Source organism: Bactrocera oleae, chromosome 4, assembly GCF_042242935.1.
Source record: "Bactrocera oleae isolate idBacOlea1 chromosome 4, idBacOlea1, whole genome shotgun sequence".
NCBI lineage: Eukaryota > Metazoa > Arthropoda > Insecta > Diptera > Tephritidae > Bactrocera > Bactrocera oleae.
Window position 1 is genome coordinate 71,233,559 of NC_091538.1, and position 18,199 is coordinate 71,251,757.

The following is an 18,199-nucleotide window of genomic DNA, read 5'->3' on the forward strand; positions in this document are numbered from 1 at the left end:
AACGATCAAAGAAATATCCGTGTATGGAAAACACTTTTATTTGACGAGATATCTTCAAGAAATTTGGCATGGCATCCACCGAAAAAATTGTTCAGATCCTTTTATGCTATAAAAAATGCACCTGTGAAGGGTATTATAGCTTCGGTGTAGCCAAATTTTAACTTTTTTCTTGTTTTCATAAATTTTAAACTTATTGTGTCAGTATGTATAATCATGCTTTGCATTTTATTATAAAGTTTTTCGTATAGCTAAACAAAAATAATTTATAAAGTAAATAATACAAAATTTAAATTATGGAATTTTTAGATAATTTTTCGTTGGAAATCGAATTATGCGTACTAAAGATTGTAATGAATGGATTTTTAAATCTACAAACAGTTTTTTCTAACGGATTGCCTTCTTATTTTTTACATATATTTAGGATTGTACAAGTATAATGTGAATCCCGCAGTTTGAAAACAGGCATTGACTTATTTGTAGATCCAATTACAATTTTTGCACGCATTAAAAATAATTCCAAAGACAAATTTTACAAAACTAGTTATATGATACGCAACACAAATACAATTCTATGCAAAATAGGGTGATTTAACCGGTATTTTTTAAGTATAAAATAATTATTTATGATGTAAATAAAATTATGAGTACAAAAACTGAGCAAAACCGATCATAAATGATATATAAATAAGATTTTTATCACCATTGAGTGAATCGTTGAACGGGCAATGCCCATATTCCTAGTTATGTATAATTTCCATTTTATTATGGCGAACTATATTACTATTTTTACAATATATTTATAACAGCGGAATATATAGAGTTATAAATACATCGAACTTAATAATAATTATACAAAGTGGTATGTCGAGATTTAATATCAATTCTTAATTTTCCAGCATACTGCGCTTAAGCGCCTCCTGCAAGTCCAACTCGAATGTATCCGATTTGGAGTAGTCGGCAGCGAATTTCTCTGCAACTTTGTCGCCATTTTCACCAGCTGTGCCCCCCACAGCAAAGGCTACATCTGGATTTGACACTTTACTTAGAGTTGTGACATTTTGTACTTTTGTCAATGCCGTAGCTCCTAGTGCATCTTTAGGAAATACCGATAGAGATTTTACCTCTTCATTATCATTTAAATTTTTGGAGTTGTTTAAAACAGTATCAAAATCGTTCGTAAAATTATGACTGTTGTTGAATGCATCGAATTTTCCGAAGCTATTGTCTGCCAGCGCTGTTGTCAACTTGACATCAAAGTTAGCATTTGCATTATTGTCTTTTATCTTAAAGAAATCATCTTCGAATGTATTGTCATTGAAGTCATCAAACACTTTAGACGATTTAGTAATGGCCGAATTTCCTTTAGGATCCACCACTGCTGAGTCACTACGCTTGGAAGTACTAAAGGCATCAAATGCATCCAAATTTGCCTTGCTGTCACCAAATGGATCGAAAGTGTTTGCTTTTGACTTGCCGATTAGAGTACTTGCCTTCACATCACGATTAGAATTGTTATCAAAATTATCATTAAATGCGTCAAAGAAAGAATTATTTGCATTGGTTATGGGCTCTTGTGACTTGCTGTTTTTGAATGCAGACTCCAGTTCACCCAACGAGGACAGGGCTACTGTCTTTTTCGGTTTCGTCGCGTCAAATTTATCAAAATTGGCAAAGTCATCAAATAAACCATCGCCACCGGCACTACCTACGTCCCCCGTTGCATGTGGAATAGGTGTAACGCTATTCGATTTCTTACTTGAGCTACTAATACTACTCTGACCCCCATTGCCAAAACCTATACCCGTTAAACCACCCGATGTTGAAGACTGTTGTGAAGGTACAGGACTAGGATTTAAATTGAAAGCATCGAACTGATCAAGAAAATCAGCGCTTAACGGAGTTGCAGATTTATTGCTAACTGCAAAGGTTTGAGTATTGGTGCTATTTGTCGTAAAACCAGTAGATGAAGTCTTGCCCTTATCATCGTCTAAAACAAAAATGTTTTAAATCGTAACATCATCAAACTTACAATTGCATTGGTAAAACAAACCAAAAGGAAATTAGTAAGTAAAATATATAAATAAAAATTAATAACTTAATTACTGCTATTTACAAAAAAACTAAAAAATTATAGATCACCTGAGAAATCGTCCTTGAAAATCTTCTCCGGGTCCGTATCTATATCTTCATCATCCGCGAATGGGTCTTTAATACTAAACGGATCCTCATAACGATAGTCCTTGAAGGGATCATCTGAAAAATCTGTCGGACCACTAATAATAGATGTTCGGCTTTCCCGCACATTCTCCACGGAAGTATCTGCTACTGTTTCATTCGATTTATTCATAAACAAGGACGTTGCAGCGGACGCCTGCTGCAGCGGTGTGATGGAACGCTTTAAGTTATCATTTATAGACGAGGACGTTGTAGATGAGTTGTTGGAATTGTTTGCAATTGCCGTTAATGTAGACACTGACGTAGATGGTGATGAGCTCGATACCGATGCGAATGTATTGGTGACTGGTGTGACCACCTTTGTAATTATGGGCATGTCGAATGAGCTACTGCTGTTGCTGTTTGTACTGTTATGTGACACAAGTGCAGATGTTAATTGTGGAGGGAATGCTATAGGCGGTGGAATGCTCGAGACCTGTAGCCATATTTAAATTTGATAAACAAGTTGAGGTTCAATTGCCATTGTGTATGCATGTGGACGAGAGCAGGTGCATTCGTGAAGATGAAATGCCAAATAAAAGAAACAAAACCAATTCAAAACAAAGAAAAATAGTTTAAATTAAATTATACATTTTTAACAATGTGCGTACAAATGTATTGTACATTACAAAATTATAAGTTAGCAAATAACCCAAGGTGCATTTAAAATAAACTATATTATACATACATACATACACAAATAAAATTTAATAAAAGGAAACAAAAAACAAAATTGTTTAGTTAATACTCCAAAACCACAACATATGCACTTATTTTCATTAATTACTTACTTGTGGACAGGCCTACTACTTAAGTCATTTCTAAAACTATGCGAATTTTAAATGATTACTAAAATATAGCAAATGTAAAGTAATGCTGTAAACTTTTGCAAAAGTCAAGTTCGTTGTTCAAATTTTGTGATTGAATAAGAAGAAACAGGAGAATCAGAACTTTGCATTATTTACTTTTATTTCTCTCAATATTTGGTGAAATTATATCATCAATTTCAATTTTATGCCATTGTAATAGTCATAAGCTATTTCTTTTGATAATTTCATTTTTTTTTCTTTTAGTTTTTATATATTTATGTAGGCAATTCATTTTATTTACTATTTTTTTTATTTTTTATATGCGGCTATAGTTCGTTTTGTAACATACAATACAATACAATAATAAGTAATGAACGTCTTCAACGTCTAGATAAATCCTTGCTTACACACTCAAGGTATAGTGCAGATGCAATGAAAATTACTGTGTGCTCCTCCATGTGTGGCCAATGTGATTTAAGGATATACATACATATAGACTTATTTGAATATTTAACATTTACGAATATACGAAATGATTATTGAATGTCTTCAGTGTTTGTGTACGCATGAGTGTTAGTTTGTACAGTTTTATTGAAAGCACGAGTATATACAAAAACATTTTGGTGAAGTTGAACATCTGCAATATTTCTGCAGAAAATTAAGTTTTCGAGAATCGTTCATACACATGCGTAATTATACTTTATCTATATAAGTATATACCACTCGAAGAAGAATTCAAAGAAAAGTTTCTTGACAAAATAATTCTTCAATAATTTCTTCTTAAACAAAATAAATGGAGTATAGCTATGAATACATAATAATTAATTGATCTCCGCAAGGTTGACAGAGTGCAATAGTATCGTTTAACTATGAAACTCAGAGTTATTATTATTTATTATATAGTTAATTAGAAAGACACCACCTAATGAAATTAACTTCCAAAATTCTAAAGTGGAAGCCTCTTAAAGCAAGTACGGAAGAAAACTATAAAAAAAATGGCTTGGTTGGTTAGAAATTTGTGTTTGATTTCGGAACTTCGAAATGCTATATCAAAATCCCTAAATGAGTGATTTGTTTTTAATGTGGTAGCAACAAAAACCACTCCTCAAATAATTTTGAGAAATGTTGTTGGGTTAACAGACCTCGGCTGGATAAAAATTCAATTCCGAAATAATTTACTTGAAATAAACTGATATTAAAAGACCCAACTGTGACCCATTGAATATGTCAAAATAAACATTATACTAGCTTTTATCTCTCGTAGAATTACCAGGCATAAAAATATAGTTATAAACAAAACTCGCCTGGCAAAATAGGATGTTAATACAAATGGAACTTATTTGAATACATATCATTAGTAATGGAAACAGTTATAATTTCAGTTTATATGTTTTGTACCATCATAAAATCATTTTGATAACGGTATAATCATTTTTATTATGTGTAACAGTTTATGTGCATATTTTTGATGATATAGTATTTATGAGGACTCAAAATGTTTATAGTTATTGTTGCGATCTTATATTGTAGTATAATAATTTTCACAATACTAGTATTTAACGGTTAAAGTTAAGTAGTTAAAATCATACTAATTATTTAACTGTTAATTTTCAATTAATTAATGAACAATATGAACAATGAACGTGATAAATATTTGTATAACCATGTACTGAAGCATTTCTCCAAAATAAAACACAAAACGTAAATAACGGAAGTACGTTAGTCGTTAGTCTGAATATGCTATTATTTAATATAATTTAGTTCTAGCAAATAAATGTATACTTTTAAATAAATTTAAAATTTTTCATAGCTCTTCATGGCATTGAGCCTGGAATGTTTAATTTTCGTGCGTATCTTGACATCCTTACTTGTCTTCAGTACATGATTAGAAAAAACCTTTTTATCATATTGATAAACGAATATGCATACTCAATTTTTTAGTAACTAGTCGGCATAAGATTGCTAAAAAATATGTATAGGTCCTTGCAACACTCAAACGAAGCTTTCTTTTTTCACAATGAATAGCAGTATTATATTTGGTTAGGTACGTGAACGAGTGTAATATGTTAAGTATTAGTGGGAATATGATAATATTGAATTATATTTTCATTATTCATTTCATAATACAATTTACCTATAATTGTTTTGGAATTTTACGATTTTTCGATTTTATGCATTTTCATAATTAGTATTTAAATTAACTAAGTATATTAACGACTCTTTATCTTATATGTCTCATTCATTTCCTTCATTTTCATTTTCTAAGTAGATATATGGATTAATGGGTATGTATTCGTATGTCATGGTTTATCTTTTGTCTTCTTTGTTTTGATAAGAAAAAACACTTATAGTTAAGTAACTTTTACTTAATATTTATATAAACGTGATTGATAATATGATGTTCACTGCAAATAGAGTTTCAGAAAATGGAAGCGTACTGTTAGTTATATCGGCAAGTTGAACACAATAGTGGAAAAATTGACTACAAAAATTAACTAGGAAGGCTGGCAGGTAAACAACTTGGCACTGTTTAAATTAATATAATAACCAAAAACTTTACAAGCGATTCAAATACAAAACGATGATTTTAACTGAAGAAGGAATTTATATCACTTGTGCATAAATATGTATGTAATACATTTCATTACGAAGAAAAAAAAATTAATATTTGTGATGTGTGAATTTAATACTGACTTACTTAAACAGACTATAAATGAAAATAATTGGTAAATTACGTTTTTTTTGTATTAACTCAAAACAATACTTCAAATTTTATTGGTTAGCAAATGATGTTTTAAACAAAAAATAAATCATAACAACAAAATCAACTAATTAAAATAAATTTTAAAAATTAATTTTGGTATATATTAAAACATGGTGTTATTAATGTTAGGTCTAAGAACAAAAAGTGTGACTTAGGGATTATGTCTAAGGAATATGTTAGTGCCAGTGTGGCATGCATGCATTACCAACGATCCCAACGTACTGTAAAATTGTTACCAACCTTATTGTCGAAATCTGCAAAGTCAGCAAAACCACCACCTCCGCCGGATGTATTAGAACCAAATGCGTCTGTAGCTGGTTGAACAGGCCGAGCTGGACCCTGTAGTAGAAAGTACACAGCTATAATTAAGTATTTGATGCACAACGTTTTTTTTTTTTAAATAAGAAAAGACCGTTCACAACTAGAAAAACAATCACACAAGAACTTGATGCAGACAGCTATAGCTATACTGGTCCGATTTGAAATTTTTTTTCGGAGTTTTTAGCATTGCCTTGGACAATAAACCACGCCAAATTTCGTTAAGATATTATCACAAGTAAAAATGTTTTTTATGTAAGAACTTAATTTTGAACCATCAGTTTGTATGGCAGCTATATGCTACAGTGGTCCGATATCGGTTCCGACACATGCAGCTTTTAAACGTGATATTTTAGATCGATTCTCAATTGAGGGTTTTGATTCTCTAAAACTGAGCGACTAGTTTAAGTTTATACAGGCAGACAGACGGGCAGAATGACGGACATGGCTAAATCGACTCAGTTCGTCACCCCGATCATGTATATATATATATATTTTCTAGGGTCTACGATTTTTTTTTTCTACAAACTTCGTGTCAAACATTATGTACTCGATTCAGCTTATGAAAAATACATTATTTCAATCACATTTTGACATAGGTATGCTAAGTTAAATGTATTTTGCGCTTGACAACAACTTTGAGAAATAAAATATTTTTAATTTATATGTATGAAACTGCTATCTGTAGCTGTAACTGCTATCATTTACAATTTTATTTAACTCACCTGCATTGGGCGTGGTGGTGCTGGACGCGGCGGTGGCACCTTCGATTTCTTTGGTGGCAATGCTGGACTTGGCGACTCAGGCCTCGGTGGTGGTCCAGATTTTTGGGCATTTGGGCTCAACACTTGACCCTGTCCGGTAGGTGCATGTAACGCGGCAAATGGATCACTTCCGAAGTCATCTTTACCCGGTAGCTATAATGTAAACAATTAAGCTATTATATAAGAACAAATTTGTACTAGGATTAGCCGTCTAACGCACCTCAGGCGTTATAGCATTACTAGGTTTATTTGCGAAAGCATCTCCGCCGAAGGGATCCTTTGATGGTTGACTGAAGCCGCTATTGCTACCAAAACCATCAAATCCGCTTTCACCAAATCCACTTGTAGCCGTAAAGCTATCATCAAATCCACTGCGTCCAATAGTTGTAATGCCGCTATTAGCTGTGAAAGGGTCATTGCCAAAGCCGTTACTGGCGAATCCGTTTGTAGTTTTCGTTGCTGATTCCATAGTACTGTTTTCCCCAAATGGATCGTCCGCTTTCGGTTCCTCAATTTTCTTTTCAAGTATTTGACGCGCTTCATTGAAGTCTGGTTCGATTTTTAATTGATACTCGGATACTAACTCTGCGTCTTGATTTGAGATGGCCGCACGACACATCAACAATGCATCAGTCATTTGACGTTGAGTTTCCATTAATTGTGTTACCAACGAGCGTACCTATGGTTAAAAGTGAAGTATGCGATCTTTTGTATTTTAAATAAAAAATATTACAAATATATATTCATACCGAACTTATTTGTAATTGGGTATTTTGTAAATGTTGTGTTAGCTTTTGCAGCTCTCGATTATTTTGATCATACTCCTTTTGCAACGCAGCTTCCTCGTCTTTCAATTTTTGCAACTCAGAGCGTTTTGCATTAAGTTCACCCTCTTGCTCGTTTATGGTTTCCTCTTGTTTTTGACATTGATCACGTATTTTGGTCACCTAAAATGAAATGATCATGTCTTACATTTTGGGATGAGACGTTAAAAATATAAGCAAACTACACGTATACTTGTTTCCAATTTACAAATTTTATATAGTCCAATTACAATGTGCAATGCAAACAAACACTAAACTCAACTATAATATTTGGCGATTTTTTTTTTGTGTTGACATACATACATACAATGAAGGTTATATTAGCTAAGTATTTTTGTACGAAAAATTGTAATATTTTTAATTAATAACGATTACAACAAGGACAGATTAAGTAATATATGACTAAATTCAGTGGCAATAACACGAAATAAACGAAACAATAGCAAAACAAATCATAGGAAAATCATAAATCAAACAAACCTGAACTCTTAACTGAGTTATATCTAAAGTCAAGTTTTTTAGTACCGTCTGGTAGTCAATGCTCTAATGAGTATGTTTTTTGTTAATTTTGTCAATCGATTTCGAGCAATGATGCGAATTTTTTGATTTTTTGGTAGTAAAAGTGGGTGCAAAGAAATGAGGATCATAATGCAAGGCACACACGCACGGCGAAGTAAAATTAGAAATATATGTGCAGCAATTTTGTATGTTTTCACATATGAAAGAAATAAAAATAATAATAAATTCCAATTTGAATAAAAATTTAAAAAATTGCTTTCGATCAAGCAAGCTTAAACGTTTAAATGCAGTAAATGAGTTATTGAGTTGTATTTAAATGAGACACTCAGCATTTACCTGTGCTTTCAAGTCATCTAAACGTTTCTGTGCCTCGCCACGTTGATTTTCCAACTGTTTTAGTGTAGCTGACAATGTGTCTAATTCGCTCTAAAAACATAAATATTCTTTAATTTCAACATTTGTTAATATGTACGCATTTATAGCTAACCTGTAGGCTACGAACTTCTCCCGATTTTATGCGTATATCTGCTTCTTTCTGTGCAATTTCTGTTTCCAAAGCACGACGCTCCTTGGCAAGCTCTTCAATTTCCTTGGATATCATCTCTAGCTCAGGATTGGAATATGTCGGTTTAGGTTCCTATTTACGAATTGTTTATGAGAATATTAATATACGTAAAATAAATGTGTTAATGCGATTTACTTGTGGTTGCAAATCAACGCCAGATACGATGCTACGCATAGATGGTGGTACCATATTGGCTGTCAGTACTTGAGGTGGCTCAATGCCCTTTTGTTTACGTTCCACCATCCACATAGCCAAAGCGAATTGCTCAAGAGTTAATTTTCCTGACTGATTTGTGTCACAAAGAGCCCTGTGAAAATATAATTATTTTATAATTAGTATAAAATGCAAGTTAGCCTATTTACCATGTAATAATAATATTTATTGCTATAATAGTTTTGCATATTTTGATTTCGTTTTATACTCACCAAATGTGCGCTAAACAGTTTTGCGGTACGCCTGATTGTATGAACACATTCTTCACTTCAAGCCCCGATACAAGTCCATCCTTGTCTCGGTCTGAATCTCTGAATGTTATTTCAAAACGTTTCAGCTCGGCTGGACTAACAACCCAATCAGCACTAGCTGTTACGGAAGGTGGCGCACCGATGGGTATTAGCGGATCGGTTGATATAAGCGGTTGGGACTGCACACCACTTGCACCGACAGGTGGAACACGTGTCATTGTTGGTATCGCGACAGGCAGCGGTGGTATAGCTGGTGGAGGTGCTATATCTTTGGGAAAGTTGGCCACAAAACCGCCATCCCCAAATCCTTCACCACTTGGGGCACGCGGCATCGTTGCCGAATTGCTTGACACAATTGGCGGAGCGGGCTTTGGGGGTGGCCCACCACCGGAATTAGGCTTGCGCAACTCTGGTGGTAGCACATCTGGCACGGTGCGTTTTTCCAATGTTTGATAAACTAGATGCATTGCCACGATAAATTCATGCTTATCCAGGTTGCCATCTTTGTCCTGATCAGCTAAGTCCCAAATTTTTCCCAAAGTATCCATAGGCAGTTTCGAGTCCATGAGCACACCTTTGACTTTGTTGCCCGGCAACATTCCGTTAATGGGTTTTAATGTCTCGAAAAGTTGCTCATATTTCAAACGATCTATGACACTAATAGACCAATCGCCACTTATAATCCCTCCGCTAGCCACTGGAACTGTTTGTATGCGAGGTGGTAAAATTTTTGGGATATCACCCTAGTGAATAAAAAACCAAGCAATCAGAACATATTTTTGTTGATTTTTCAATATGTGCATTTTAATTATTTCATAACAAAAACTAAATAAATAAAACGAAATATATATTAGTCGTGGAATAATATGTAGTTGTGTAATCAAAATTAAATAGTATTACATTAATCTATTTTATGTATTATTTAGAAATTTTGTACTTACAACTTTTGGTGGATTCGCTGTTTCTGTATATATATTACTCATATTTATCACTTGACCTGCCTGAGCCAGTGATACGAGTTTTAACGCAACAAAGAAACCAGGTTTATCCAAAAACCCCTTTCCGTTAGGATCTGATAAATCCCAAACTCGGCTAAGCACAACATCACTAAGACCAGATTTTTTTAAAAATTTCGCTGCCGTCATGGCTTCTATAGCACCAGAACCCTTTGGGTCAATCTACACATTTACAAACACAAATTAAACCTTTAACACGACAAAAGTATAAGTAAAAATCAATAGGCGTATCCGCTGCACAGCGGTTATACGCAACAGAACAAATTATTCCATGTCAACCCTCCTCCGTACCTGTTTGTAATATGCCTCATAAATGGCAGCGTGTTTGCCGCACAATTTCGCAAAGTCTAAATTCATTATTTAAATCCAGTGTACTCTTTCTCAATCCAACACAACTTCGACGGCAAATTAATCTGTACTATGAAGATACGATGATACTTCTGTTCATTCAAGAAGAAAACTTTTCCAAAATTCTCTTATCACAAAATCGATAAACAGAAAAATTCTGACAGTTGTAAATCGATTTTGTCTTAACACACATAACGACTTATATACCTTAATACTTCTGTAGAGTTGCTTGAATGGTCTAATTTATTTCGAATGCCAAATAGTCTAATTGTAGTATTAATGTAAAAACTATATTTTTGAATAGCAAGAGAAATTGAATAAAATCTTCTTCATACAACGTGCAAATGTTACCAATAAGAGCACTATGTCAATAAAAATTTACGGAAATTCATTCATTAGGTATATACACCTCTCTTCAAAAATTTGTTACAAATTATTCATTAACTAGCATTGCAACTCTGACATCACACCTTTATTCTATCCTTCGTTATTTTTTTATATGCATCAAGTTTTTGCGTTAATTCTATTCTTTTAACATGAATTCATTGAATTCCTTCAAACAAATTTGAATTCTCACTTCAATTGAACTTTGCATTAACTTCACAATTGGTAATATTCACTTTTTATTTCAAATTTGACTATTATATTTGATTAAATTACTTTACGACAGCATTTTTCAATACATTTTCTAGAGATAGCAGCTGTTTGTCGCAACTTGGGATTGATAATTTTATATGACGTTATCGAAATTATTGATATGACATTGCCACGATTAGTATTCTGTTCTGTTATATTACTACACTCAGACCTATTCATCAATAAAATGTGTGTACATTAAAAATTAGACGTCATATATTACTTGCTTTGTGAAAATTATAGGAGTTTTTACATATACAGATATGTAAATTTACTTAACCATAACAAAAATAGCATTAAACTTAAACAAGTAAATTGCCGTTTTTCATTAAATAAAATTAAAGAAAATCAACCTATTACAAAAACTTTTTTTTTCTTAATTTCGGAATTTGCGTCGTACACAAAATGTTTAAAATTTTATTCTGTTCAATTTGCTTAGTTTTACATATATTATTTATAATAATATATTTTTGTCTAATGAAAATTTAATTTATTCATGTTTATAATTAAAAAAATTTCCCTTATTTTTTGACTGTGTATATAACACTTTAACATTACCAATTCTACAGAGCAGTGTGGCAACGCTCAAATATCTTTTGTTTATACCGCTTTTATTTTTCCGCAAACTTGGTATTACCATTAATAAAATTTAAAAAATACTACGAAAGTAAATTACACAAACTAAAAGACGTTAAAAATGTCCGAAGAAAGTAAAACAGGAAATATAGAATCCGAAATGGATGAAACCCAATTGGCAGATGTAACGGAAAATAAAATAGTCAATGAAACAAATTGCGAAAATGTGAACTTACATGTGGAAGCCCACGATATCATTGACAAAAGTGACGAAAGGCCATGTATTGTTGAAGATGTTAGCGCTCTAAGTGCTGGAGTTAGCGATAAAACTAACGAATGTACTACACAAAACAAAAACATAAATAAAATGGAAATTGCAGGATCAAGCGAACATCGTACAACAAGTTCTGAGAAGAGTGAAGAAATGGATGTAGCAGAATTAACGGAGGACACAGACATAGCATCAAAAAATGATGAAGTTGTTTGTATGAATAAAGAAAATAGGGTAGCTGATCATATAATTGGTTTTTCACCTTCTATCGAGACAAATGATGTACAGTTAGAATCAGAAAAAGTATTAGAAGGTTTATTAAGTAAATCGTCTGTACAAAAAAGTGATAACCAAATGGAACCTATGGAAATAGACACTCATAATTTACCAATTTCTGGAAGCCTTAGTGATGAAGGAAATGAGGATAGCCAAGAATCATTGCCACTCGTAATTGATGAAAAACCATCTTCCCCCAATGAAACAAACATAGAAGCTCCTTTGCCTTCTCTCCAAGTTAATAACTCTAATCCCAATGAGCTAACTATAGATAACAGTAACAGTCCAACAACAAACAATGAAAATTTGGCGATTGACAAGCTAAAACGCAACCAGTGTGCAACTGAAAATATCATTGAAATAGATGATGACAATGAAGAAACAAAAACAGAGGAGGACCCAGATGTGGAAATAACTGAAACAAGGAGCGCTTCCTATATTCCAGTAATCGAAATAGATGATGATGATGATGATGAAAATGAAAATCGACTAGAAGATAGTACGCAGAATGATAACGTAAATTGTGAGGAATCCACTTCATCTACGCTTACAAAAACTGCTACTGCTTTATCTTACGAAAATAGTGATAATAGTAGCCATAAAGACCACGTTGAAGTGGGCACAATTATAGATAACACAAAGTATTCATCTATTAAAGAATCAGTTGCAAAACCAGATTTATTAATGGAAACTGCAGTACCACCACAAGCTCGCGAATCAGACGATATGGAACAGATTGAAATTTTCTACAACCAGGAGTGCATTAATCACGATTGTCCCCGGAACCACAAACAGTTTTTCTTAGTACCCCAATTCGCTTTAAGCCACTTTAAAGTAAAGAAGAGACGTAGCCAAAAGCAATATATTTGCGCAGAATGTTATGACTGTGCTCTTGACACATATGAGGTAAGTATGCATATTGTTTTGTAAAATATTAAATTACAAAAAAAATATTTTCTAGGAATACTGCGGTTTAATGAAAGCTAAACAACCTTTACTTTTAAAAAATATTAATGTGCAAGGTCCTGAGTTTGTGGAAATCACAGACAGCAGTGACGATGATGACGAAACGTCTACAATGCAACAAATTCAAACAGGTATACAAGTATACATACATACATATATATAGGTATACAATGAATTTCCTGCTGATTACTACTTTTTTTTTTAGTGAAAGGATCATTTTCTCAGGCGAATTTAGATCTGATAGAAGCTGAACTGGAAAGCTCGATTAAAAATGTACTCGAAAAATTAGAAATACAAAACCAGTTAACTTGGTCAAAAACAATTTTAGAGACTCGTACGCGTAGACTGGAAGAGGAATCGAAGCTAAATGATGAATTATTGCGATCATTACAGAGAAAGGCTGATCAGATGTACAGTTCACTTTACCAATGTCCGAAAATAAGATTACGACAGTTCCAACCTTTGGATTTGAACACCAATTTACCTTATTCGTTCCCTGAAGTCACAGTACGTTGTTTTTTGTTTGATAAATTTCTGACAAATCGTAATAATTGTTCTTATTTCTTAGCCTTGTCCGCCAGTTGGAGAAATATTACGACCACCTATCGAAATTAATCAAATTTATTATGCTGTAAAGAATAAGGCAATAGCTAGCTGGGTGCCCTGTAAGGTGGTTGAGCAAGTGGAATCTAGCTCAATTTTAGGCTCGCATTCTAAGGTGTCGAATTATAAAGTGAAATTTTTAAAGCTGCAGTATCAAATGGTGAAAACAGTATCGGCGAAACATTTAGCCTACTATGATCCGCCCAAATTCCGACTTCCCATAGGTAAATATCACCCTAGATAAACCCTTGCGATATTTGTTTGACATCTGAATTTACTTCCCTTAAAGGTTCACGTGTAATTGCTTACTTCGATGCCACTTCTTTGTCGCGAGGTAAAGAAAAAATGATGATACAAAGTGCTTTTTACCCAGGAATTATTGCTGAACCTTTGAAACCAAACAACAAATACCGGTATTTTACATAAATATTTTTAATTTTTTTATTTTATTTGTTTTTTTTTTTTTAATTAATAACATTAACATAATTTTTAGGTATTTAATATTCTATGATGATGGTTACACTCAATATGTTTCGCACAAAGATGTTCGTTTGGTGTGCAACGTTTCCGAACATGTGTGGGAGGACGTACATCCTGCATCTCGAGAATTTATACAAAAATACCTAACTCAATACTCCATCAACCGGCCAATGGTGCAGACTCAGAAAGGGCAAAGTATGACCACGGAGTCAAATGGCAAATGGATTTATGCACGAGTTGTAGATATTGATTGCAGCTTAATACAAATGCAATTCGAGGGGCCAAAAAGTCATACGGAGTGGATTTATAGAGGATCGCTGCGTTTGGGACCAGTTTTTAAGGAGTATCAGAAAACATTACAAAAGGATACACTACCTTTACCCCGACTAGCCAGGGTAAAGAAACAACTGTGTGCAGCACTTTGCCGATTGATTAAACTTTATGTATTTTATTAGCGCACTGAACCATTTATTCGTTACACCGCTGATGAGGAGGCAACTACCGCGCAACAGGAGCAAGTAAAGGAGCGCGAACGTGAACGTGTGTCGTCCACTGAGCCACGAGCAGTTGCTAAAAAGAGCGTGAGTCGTTTATCAACCGATTCAATAACAGCAAGTAGTACGCAATCGCATGCGTCGTCATTACCCACTGTGCGTCATTTGAACAACTCTACTATTTACCTTGAAGATGAAAACAAGCCGAAAGGAAAAGTAGGCTGCACCGTTTTATTTTTGAGATAATTGTATGCTAAGAGAAATTTCTTTATTTTTAGGTTGTCTACTATACTGCTAAGCGAGATTTGCCACCATTAACATATCGCGCTCATAAATGCTCATCATCTTGTTTATTTAAGATTCCGCATAACCTCAGCGCCTACAGTCCACTGTCTAAACCGTTGCTCTCTGGTTGGGAACGCCCTATATTGCGCTTGAAGAATAAAAAAATAGTGGCCTACCGTGGACCGTGTGGAAAAATTATGCGCAATATGGAGGAAGTTCGTCGTTACCTTCGTGTAACTGATAACACACTTAATGTTGATAATTTCGACTTCCATCATGAAACCAGTTGTTTGGCAGAGTACGTAATCGAATCAGCTATTGTACAAAAACGCGATATTTCAGGTGGCCAAGAAAAAATGGCGATACCCTTAGTTAACTATTATGATAATACATTGCCACCTGAGTGTGAATACGCCGCACAACGTATACCGACAGATGGTGTAAATCTCAATTTAGATCCAGAATTTTTGGTCGGTTGTGACTGCGAAGGAGACTGTTCGGTAGTTAGCCAAAAGAAAAAAACAATGTGTCTAATTCTCAATATATTTAACATTTTCCTTCAAGGATAAAGAAAAGTGTTCCTGTTGGCAACTCACCTATGCAGGCGCCAAGTATGGAAACCCAAATACACCAGTGGCAGAAATCGGTTATCAATATAAGCGTTTGTATGAGCACGTTCCGACAGGAATTTATGAATGTAATTCAAGGTCAGTTCACTCAATTGTTCGTACCTATGCATGTTAATAAGTCGTATTTATGGATAACTATTTTTAGGTGTAAATGCAAAGCGAACTGCTTAAATCGTGTAGCACAGCAGAATTTAGCTATGAAACTTCAAGTATTTAAAACCTCAAATCGTGGATGGGGCTTGCGTTGCATAAACGATGTGCCCAGAGGCAGCTTTGTTTGTATATATGCTGGTCACTTGCTAACCGAAGCAAAAGCAAATGAAGTAAGAATCTACTTATAGGAATTACTAGAATTTTCGTTTAAAATTTGTGTTGCTAGGGTGGGTTAGATGCCGGCGACGAATATTTCGCAGAATTAGATTACATAGAAGTAGCGGAACAAATAAAGGAGGGTTACGAATCAGACGTTGAACCTCCGGAGATTGAAGAAGAGGAGGTTTGCATATAAAAATAATGTTTGCAAATTAAATAAAACTATTTTGTATGCATATATATAATTAGGATACATATGCCCCAGATCCAGAAGATGATGATGAGTTCACACCAAGTAAATCGTTCTTAACACGCGCCAAAAATAAGGCACAGAAACTGACACGTAGCAGTTCGACTCAAAACACGGATGAAGACTCGCAAGAACGTCAAGTAATTAATTTTAATCCCAACGCGGATATGAATGAAGATTCCACACGAGAATCGTAAGATCTCAGTTTTAATATAGCTAATACATCTTGTATTTTCAATAATATGCAATATTTTTTAGATCTATACGAGGCCTATTTGGAAAGGATGAGGCGTGTTACGTAATGGACGCAAAAACCATAGGAAATCTTGGACGCTATTTTAATGTAATTACAATTCTCCTATGTTAAACACTTTATGCAATTTATGGTTTTTTATTTACAGCACTCATGTTCACCCAATCTCTTCGTACAAAACGTTTTTGTCGACACCCATGACTTGAGATTCCCTTGGGTAGCATTCTTTTCCTCCACTAATATTCGGGCCGGTACGGAACTGACTTGGAATTATAATTATGAAGTTGGCGTAGTGCCCGGAAAAGTACTATACTGTCAATGTGGTGCACCAAATTGTCGTCTGCGTCTTCTATAAATAAAAATTTCAAAATTAAGTTTCAATTTTGTTTATGTGGAGAAATAAAAAAAAACATGTGAATCTCTGATAATTTTTCTTAATCTATTTGGAAATGAAGTAAAGTAAATCATTCATCGATATCGGTATCGTTGTGGTTTTCACCCACCGCTATACGTTGTAGATGTAATTTTAGAGCATTGTCTGACTTTAAATGCGCCATATTAATATACTGATTGTTTCCACAGCCAGCAACAGGACAACTAAAAAAAAAAAGGTTTAATTCATATACATGTATTGTACCATAAGCAAATTATATTTTATACCGAAGTTTTGGTTTAATTTGTATTGCGTCCTGTATACTGGTCCTTTCATAGATATGTCCACAGTTTATATTTTTTACGGGATCTATCATTCGTTTTTTTGTTATGGGATCATTTATGTTCACTTGCATGTCCATTTCTATTAAAGCCCCGTCTTTATTTGTGGTTGACGGTAAAATCTCGCCACTTGCACTTCTGGATATGTCCTCTAAACGATCAGAGAAAGCTTTATATTCTCGAGTTTTTTTGGCTTGAACATTTTTTTCAGCTCGTTTTATTGTCCCCTGAAAAACGGACTCAAAATCAGCAATGGTACGTTCCTCCATAGCTACTTTCAAGGCGTCTTCATTACGAATGGCATCTTTTCTAATTTGACATATTTGCTCCATTAGTTGCAAATATTTGCTTTTATCTTTTTCCTCTACAAAATAGATTATATTCAATGCACACAAGAATTTTTTGCATCTAAACAACAAATACCATTATCTCCATAAGATTCAGCTAATTCATAAGTTTCCAAAAGGCATTGTTGAGCCTTCTCCAGTTCGGACTGAAGAAAGTCACCCATTTTATTTTTTATGTATTTAGTAATTGTAATTTCTCCCGAAATGGTCAAATATATTTTAATTAAATCTCAAATTCAAATCGCACTTACAAAATAATATTTCATGGCATTATTAACTGTCTACAAGGTCTATTAATTTTATAGTAAGCAATAAATAGCGAAACATTCACAGCATGTAAAACCCTGGAAGCCACCTATCTTTTAAATAAGCGGTTAGTTACCCAATAGCGCTACTAAACATTTCTGTTAGCTTCTACGATTGACAAGTCTAACCAAAAATCTTTCGCACGTGTGATGGTTCATCTCTTTCTTACACAATTGGTTTGGAAGGTGAATATGGG

The 18,199-nt window shown here is 33.8% G+C and overlaps 3 protein-coding genes across 11 annotated transcripts; 1 reads left to right on the forward strand and 2 right to left on the reverse strand.

The window, feature by feature from the left end:
* Positions 1-202: 202 nt before the first annotated feature.
* On the reverse strand, positions 203-11,290 carry Eps-15 (Epidermal growth factor receptor pathway substrate clone 15). Of its 9 annotated transcripts, none has more exons than XM_036367349.2 (14): positions 11,183-11,290; positions 10,549-10,670; positions 10,183-10,419; positions 9,203-9,984; positions 8,913-9,084; positions 8,700-8,849; positions 8,549-8,638; positions 8,174-8,236; positions 7,619-7,816; positions 7,090-7,548; positions 6,831-7,022; positions 6,028-6,126; positions 2,140-2,650; positions 203-1,987 (listed from the first exon to the last, which is right to left on the reverse strand). In XM_036367349.2, exons 2-14 carry the CDS (start codon positions 10,612-10,614, stop codon positions 885-887), a joined length of 4,122 nt encoding a protein of 1,373 aa, XP_036223242.2. In that variant the 5' UTR covers positions 10,615-10,670; positions 11,183-11,290; the 3' UTR covers positions 203-884. The 9 variants fall into 9 exon arrangements, with proteins under 9 accessions (XP_036223242.2, XP_036223240.2, XP_036223238.2 ...); XM_036367347.2 differs by having other exon boundaries at positions 10,549-10,675; positions 11,183-11,286; XM_036367345.2 differs by having other exon boundaries at positions 11,076-11,271.
* Positions 11,291-11,843: 553 nt separating this feature from the next.
* Positions 11,844-17,064, forward strand: egg (SET domain bifurcated histone lysine methyltransferase eggless). Its single transcript, XM_014246802.3, has 14 exons — positions 11,844-13,270; positions 13,326-13,461; positions 13,536-13,837; positions 13,899-14,157; positions 14,223-14,346; positions 14,427-14,808; positions 14,869-15,123; positions 15,186-15,692; positions 15,757-15,899; positions 15,967-16,144; positions 16,201-16,317; positions 16,383-16,576; positions 16,642-16,726; positions 16,785-17,064. Exons 1-14 carry the CDS (start codon positions 11,939-11,941, stop codon positions 16,989-16,991), a joined length of 4,221 nt encoding a protein of 1,406 aa, XP_014102277.2. The 5' UTR covers positions 11,844-11,938; the 3' UTR covers positions 16,992-17,064.
* LOC106626923 (E3 SUMO-protein ligase NSE2) lies at positions 16,755-17,974 on the reverse strand. Its single transcript, XM_014246824.3, has 4 exons — positions 17,774-17,974; positions 17,297-17,714; positions 17,140-17,233; positions 16,755-16,985 (listed from the first exon to the last, which is right to left on the reverse strand). Exons 1-4 carry the CDS (start codon positions 17,859-17,861, stop codon positions 16,944-16,946), a joined length of 642 nt encoding a protein of 213 aa, XP_014102299.1. The 5' UTR covers positions 17,862-17,974; the 3' UTR covers positions 16,755-16,943.
* Between the last annotated feature and the right edge of the window lie 225 nt (positions 17,975-18,199).

Excerpts from the sequence above, each read along its gene's own strand:
- Eps-15 (XM_036367349.2), bottom strand. The coding sequence starts at position 10,614 with ATGAATTTAGACTTTGCGAAATTGTGCGGCAAACACGCTGCCATTTAT. Across the intron at positions 8,639-8,699 it reads GAGAAGTTCGTAGCCTACAG|AGCGAATTAGACACATTGTC; the intron begins GTTAGCTATAAA and ends TTATGTTTTTAG. Across the intron at positions 7,817-8,173 it reads TAACTCAGTTAAGAGTTCAG|GTGACCAAAATACGTGATCA; the intron begins GTTTGTTTGATT and ends ATTTCATTTTAG.
- egg (XM_014246802.3), top strand. The coding sequence starts at position 11,939 with ATGTCCGAAGAAAGTAAAACAGGAAATATAGAATCCGAAATGGATGAA. Across the intron at positions 16,145-16,200 it reads CCGAAGCAAAAGCAAATGAA|GGTGGGTTAGATGCCGGCGA; the intron begins GTAAGAATCTAC and ends TTGTGTTGCTAG. Across the intron at positions 16,727-16,784 it reads ATCTTGGACGCTATTTTAAT|CACTCATGTTCACCCAATCT; the intron begins GTAATTACAATT and ends TTTTATTTACAG.
- LOC106626923 (XM_014246824.3), bottom strand. The coding sequence starts at position 17,861 with ATGGGTGACTTTCTTCAGTCCGAACTGGAGAAGGCTCAACAATGCCTT. Across the intron at positions 17,234-17,296 it reads CAAATTAAACCAAAACTTCG|TTGTCCTGTTGCTGGCTGTG; the intron begins GTATAAAATATA and ends TTTTTTTTTTAG. Across the intron at positions 16,986-17,139 it reads TACATCTACAACGTATAGCG|AAGACGCAGACGACAATTTG; the intron begins GTGGGTGAAAAC and ends TTTTATTTATAG.